This window comes from Dermacentor silvarum, unplaced genomic scaffold (assembly GCF_013339745.2).
Source record: "Dermacentor silvarum isolate Dsil-2018 unplaced genomic scaffold, BIME_Dsil_1.4 Seq903, whole genome shotgun sequence".
Lineage (NCBI taxonomy): Eukaryota > Metazoa > Arthropoda > Arachnida > Ixodida > Ixodidae > Dermacentor > Dermacentor silvarum.
In genome coordinates this window covers 6,625-13,089 of record NW_023606949.1, presented here as the reverse complement: position 1 = coordinate 13,089, position 6,465 = coordinate 6,625, and the positions used below count along the sequence as shown (strand labels likewise).

General features: G+C 40.3%; 1 protein-coding gene across 1 annotated transcript; it reads right to left on the bottom strand.

The window, feature by feature from the left end:
- Positions 1-415: 415 nt before the first annotated feature.
- LOC125942021 (uncharacterized) lies at positions 416-6,025 on the bottom strand. Its single transcript, XM_049659929.1, has 3 exons — positions 5,903-6,025; positions 3,664-3,790; positions 416-1,145 (listed from the first exon to the last, which is right to left on the bottom strand). The coding sequence occupies exons 1-3, from the start codon at positions 6,023-6,025 to the stop codon at positions 859-861; spliced, it is 537 nt and encodes a 178-aa protein (XP_049515886.1). The 3' UTR covers positions 416-858.
- Positions 6,026-6,465: the final 440 nt, after the last annotated feature.

Below are 6,465 nucleotides of genomic sequence, written 5' to 3'. Positions count from 1 at the left end.
TTTGATATTAAAAATATGCTTAAATGAAGTATATTCCTGATAGCACATGAGGAGTCAACCAGATCACTTGCGGAAGTGACATTACTACCCCACTCTACATAGAATGCAGATGTTTAAAACTCAGATTACACGCTTTGTGCAGAGCACCTAAATTTGTGTCTTGATGATTACAGGGATCCACCCTACGACTGGGTTCCCTTGTACATAGCCACGAAAACTGTTTCAGTGTTCCTCTACATTCGTTATTGTGAGGCGTAAAATAAAAAAAGCCTCTACCTGTGTTCCTCTAAAGTAAGCACAATGAATATGTCAAAATAAGACATACTCAGACTATGTGCTGCTGTTTCGGATAACATTTCAGACTTCGCTTCCAGAGGCCATTTCATGTGTCTTACCTTAATTGTCTTGTGGAGTGCTCAATGCATGGGCAAACACTGGTAATGCTAGACATAAGTATTTGCCATTAGGAGTTCTTACCTTCACATTTTTGCCAAGGAGCTGACAGGCATGTTTGTAAAAAAAGGGCTTGTGGAAGGGCAATGCCCATTCCTCTTTGACTTCTGCTGTGCTGTGGACTGGTGCATCAGAATTTATAAACGTTCGCTGTTCACCATAAGTTGCGTCCATACAGGTCTGTGCCAAGGTTACATTAATTTCTCGCAGTGTCTTCTGGCCCTCCTCTTTAAGAAACTGAACCTTTTCAGCTATGGTTTCGACTGGTTGCACACACACTGGCTGCCAATTGGCGCAGCCATATGAGCGTTTCTTGGTCTTCACGTTTGATGGTGATCCTTGCTTCTTCACACGACCCAAATTCTCTACTCTGTTTTCAAGTTGCTGGAACAGCGAATCGTATCCTCAACCAAGAACCTTGCCATTGACTGTGCGGTCCTGAAGGCAAACAGGAAATCGCCTTACTATAGCCTCAGTGACACTGCGGATAAACTCTCTCCTAGGCCGTGGTGAAACCTGCATCATGTCATATGCAATGCACCTTACAAGGTCCCTCCTTTCTCTGGGAGGAAGTGCCTGAGCTGCCTGTAAAGCATCTTGCACACTTCTTGGCAGATTCTCAAAATGAAAGTTGAACTGGGGTATGCTCACTTCATCTTCAACAATAGTCACGGGGACTGCTTGCGAGATACCTAAAATAATAAAAAAAATCTTATCTGTCAATGCCCCAAAGCTGTATTTGCACGAGGGGAGTGGGTGAGGGTATGGTGGCATGCTGGAAATATCCCCTCTAATGGACATGTACATTTCAGCTGCTGCTGAAGTGCTGATTGGCTGTACTGGGGTACGAGAGAGAAGGAAACAGGCGCCCACAGCAAGTTTCCTTCTCGCTTGTTCAGCTCCAGCCAATCCGCTGCAGCTGAAATGGACATTTCACTAGGTGGACACTTACAGAATTTCCCCCTGATGTGTGAAATATAAGCAACTTCAAGACTTTTGGCCTTACGTGCAGTACTTCTACACACCAACAGGCTTTCTGAAGTAACATAAAGCAGTTGCACTGCTTATAGTGCACAGAGAAGCTTGTGTTGACACCAGGCCTTCAATGCTACTAAGCAGTCTCTAAGCCTGTCATCAAGGCCGTGGTAGGTCATGAACACCATGCCAGTCTGTTTTGGCCTCTGCAGGGCATAAACTGAAAACTCAGGACTGATTTTTTACTCATTCTTGTGTCTTGTGTGAATGCACTGAAAATTTTAACTTGTCGACCCTGTGATTGTAAGAAAAATTAAACCAATAAGCTTTAATGCCGTTCAATAACGTCCTTTCCCCAACCTCAAAAGCGGTTGCATACAAGCGTGGATTTAACATTGTCTTTATAGTACCTTTCAAGTTATTTAGGTTGTGTGCCCAAGAGAAAGTATAAAAGAAAATATCAGCCTCTAAAGAGACTAACACAGTCATCTGTTGTGCCCAAAAAGTAATGAACAAGATTCTGCGAAGTTGTAACAATTTATGGGTTGCCCACAGAGGCCACTAACTCATCAGGGTAAACATTGAAAACTGCAGAATGAAGGCCACGGCCATCACATACCTGTCTGTACACAGAATGTGAATGCACTTCGTAATTTGTCAGAACTGATGTCCATGCATGCAAAAGCAGACTGAAGAGCTAATTCCATGAAACCACTTTGGTTACACCAGGGTTCGACAAGTTGCATCAGTGTACACCAAGCATTAGGAAAATTTTTAAGTAGTGTTTTTATATAGTTGTTTTACCATACTCTCTGCAATAGAACACTGCTATCAAATTTCTTCGCCAGCAGCCTATTGATAATTATGACATGTTATTTTTCCTTATTATGTTCATTCGATGTAAGAGCCCTTTGTGTTCTATCTTGACCTGCATTCCCATCCCACCGTGAACCAACAAACAGAATGGTGCTGGATCACATTCAAATAAATCTCATCTAAGTGTAATAAATCCAGGAATTTCAGGAACTTTTCCTGCAATTATTGATCCCCAGGGGCCAAAATTCAACTGGAGTGCATGCTTTATAATCATAGTGTGGTGTTGGCATGTAAAACCCCAAAATATATATATATATATATTTTACTTTTCCTGCATAAAGACAGACCAACTATATCAGGTTGCATGAAACAGGCAGCATTACCAAGATGTCATCATTGCTTTAATTTGGGTATGAAATTCAAAAAGTAAATACACTCTTTTATTTGGATTGCTATTGCTCAACCCACTTTTGCCAAGGAAATGTAAACAGTCTTGAAGGAAATTCAAAATAACTTTTCTTCGGGTAGTCTGAAACTTGAAACATTGCAGCATAAATGAAACAAGAGACAAGGAAGAGAAAGCTGGACACCACGGGTGCTTCTCCTAGAGACTAAAGAGAACATAGAATAAAATGTGGAGGCGCAGTGGTTCCACATGGTAATTAAAAAGAAAAAAAACTTTTTCTTTCTCATTGCAAAGTTGAACCACTGCGCATCCACATGTTATTTTATGTTCTCTTCTAGCCTCTAGTAATAAATGAATTGTGAGTGTAGTGCCTGTGGTGTCCAGTCTTTTGTTCCTTGTGTGGTTTCATTTATGCTACAATGGCTTCAAGTTTAAAGGAGCACATCAGTAAAATTATAGTGTCCCTTTAATATTCCCGTGTCGTGCAACCACTAGTTCTGATAATTTCAGCCATAAAATAGGCTAATCAAGTGTAGCCTGCACTTTATACTTTTATGACTGATACAATCCACTATTGGGCAGCCCATTGATTCAGATTTCAAATGTGGCACTTTAGATGATTGCTCAGTCAGTTTAACGTATTGAGCTTGTATTTGCATGTTCACTGGTTTTGTAGATTTCAACAGAGCTTGCTTATTCACTGTTTTCATTAAAAACTCTAACTTGTAAGAAAGCACTTCTCCAATTGTGTTTGAGCTGCCCATTTCTATTTATGCTAAACGTGAAAAAACGTTTTGCACCAAGAAGTGCTGCTTGCTGGGCCAGTTGGCTCATACTGATACTTGAGGAAACCAGCGAATCACATACGTGTTTGCGACTCATTTTTTTGCTCGTTTCCTCAAGTATTATCATGCATCAAGTAGTCAAGCACAGTGCTTTACTAGGAATAACGTCAAAATGCAACAGCCTATCATATACACATAATTATCAACAAGAAGCATTACACATTTTACCTGAAGAATCATGCTCGACTGGTGGTATAACTTCCGCAACTATAAAGATCCTCTCATCCAGTGGGAGCTCCTTCAATACATCTTGAAAGACATCCTCTTCAAGAAGTGTCCAGTCTTTCAAAAAAACCTGTTCAAAGGTAGTTGCATAATCTTGCTACACATATGACCGAATAACGCTTTGTCAATTCGTGCACAAATACATAATCACCAGCAATCAGGCAAGTTTATCTTGCAGTATGATTAACAATATAAAATTTTTAACAAATTTCTGGCCTCAGAACATGGTTTGCATTATATTCGACTTTGTGACATGAATATGATGCTCGTTATCTTTTCTGGTGCTTCAAGCTGCAGTAGCTAAACTACTAAGATCCACAATTACCGCTACTGCATGAAGATATGCAGGTACTCCTTCAGTAGGGTTGGTAACATCGATGAATGATTAAAAGAATAAATGCATCCCGCAAAAAGATTTAGCTTCACGTATGCCCACCTTTCATTTATTTGACCTATTTGGTAGGGCCTGTTAAATTAATCGTTTTTGAGAATTCGACAGGTGTAGCGCAAAAATTTCGAAATTGTACAGGAATGGCGGTGCACGAGCAGAGACGGTGCAGCTGCGGCAGAGCGACTGTCAACTGTTATTCAGAGTCCCGAGTGATGCTGAGCCGAGCGCTTCCCCTCTCTTCTAGCACACTGCACACGCCACCACACTGCCTTAAGGCGGAGGTTTGAAATGCCCTCGCAATTCAAGGCATACAATGGCAACCCAGTCGTTGTCACGCTACTCCCAGTCCACTAAAGACATGGCACAGCATGTGCACCAGTATGGAGCATGTGTTTGACATAGCGATGGAGCTCATGTCGATTATTCCAGTAAATGTATAGCGTCCAATCATCTATTCGCGCATGCTGGTTATGTGACCATCCAAAGAAGGTGTCGGTTTCACCCAAACCTCTCAGCCAATTGACATTCCTTAGCTCTGTAGAAAAGAGCATGCCGTTTAAAATGTTAAATCAGCAATTTTCTTTTCCCCTGTGTATTTTGCAATTTTTTGCATACTTCAGTTGGACTTCAACTCTCACTGTTGCTGTTATTCTTATTTCTTGTTTCACTGTACTCTATATGGGGATTCACTACACCGTTGTATGTTATTTAATTCTGCACCAAGTGGCATCTTACTATATTTATCTTTTTCAAAAACGACAAGTTCCAACTATATTTAGTCTTTAACAAGTTAAAGATACTTCTTTATTGAAAGTTTGTACACTGGAGTTTCAAACATTGTTCCACCTCTCAAACACTAAAATGGTTCCTACAAGAGCAGATAACAGTGTTTCAACTTTTTAAAAAATGCCCGGCAAAAATATCGACTAATTAATCGGTAAAAACCCCACATTGAAAGCAATTAATTGGTTAAAGGCTCAGATGAATGATTAATTGTTATTTGAATAAAAATTTATCGACTATCCCTATTCTGAAGTGTTGCCTGTCATTAACCTTGGTGCCATGGAGGACAATGCTGTTTTCACAGACAATAACAATGTCGTGAGCAGTGACAATGAGTAAATTGTGCATGCACTCTTTTTTACTCGGTACTTTGTGACAGAAGTTCACAGCTGCAATGAATAAAGTGCACTGCGGGCATCCGCTCTTAGGTGCCATTCCTCTTTCTGAGCCAGCATTACTGCGTAATAAACGCAATATTTAGTTTTTTTTCTTAAAGACCAAAGTTGCCCCCTTGAGCTATAGTCGTGGTTGTGTTATTTACAAGCAAATACAGTATTTCAGCTTCTGCGGAAAATTTGCAATCAGGAAAACAACGGGCGAGATACCGTTTTCATGTAACTTGTAATGAGTCCACAGAAAGACCTTCGGTAATGAATAAGGCACGGACGACAGACATATGTGTTTTTCTAAAAACAAGAAAATTGCACAGCTAAAGCTATGTAAAGGGCATATTGTCAGAGTAAGTTATTTGCACACATTCAAAACCTGGTAATGGGTAACTTCATATACCATTCATTACTGCCCGTGAAAACAAGGGCAAATAATTGGTTCAATTTAGTTCCAGAGCCTCTGCACCCCCTGGTTACCAAGTGCAATGCGGTAGCCATCCCCAAACAGAAAAAAATAACATGGCTGTACACCCAAGCTGCTGGCACATGATGAAAAATAAGATATTGGTGCATAGCAAAGACGTAGAAGGCCAAGACTTAGATGAAGCATGAGTGTTACCTTTGCATTTTCTGACTGGCAAATGCCTTTCTCTTGTGCCTGTGCTAGCACCTCTAGAAGGTTGCTTGCTTGTGCCATTTTTTTCATGCTGCAGTCTGCATTCCATATCTTCAGGAGCGGCATTTCTCCTGCAGTAGTTGAAGCAGCAGTTATATTTATTAATCAGTTTTTCATTTGGGAATATTTCTGTGTTTTTGCTGCTCAGAAGCTGCATCTTAAGTGCAAGGATTCTGTTTATTGCAGCACAAGCAGAGGCATGCTTGAACTAAAGAACAGTTCATTCAAGACACAAAGTGCAAATAGAAAAGAAATAAAATGGTTATTGCAATCTTCACAAGACTCCTGATTCTTCAAAGTAAAACCAGTTTTTGACAACAACCGTAAACACATTCAGAGCGAGGGGAATACAAGGCAATGGGTACAATCACAGTACAGAGGGTCTTAAGGTATACTAAATAGAAACAAACCATTCTAGATTGTTTACGACTTACAAAACTAATTTTGTTAATTTCGCAGTAGGAGGACCATTGCAACAATCACAACCGTAAACACATTCAGAGAAA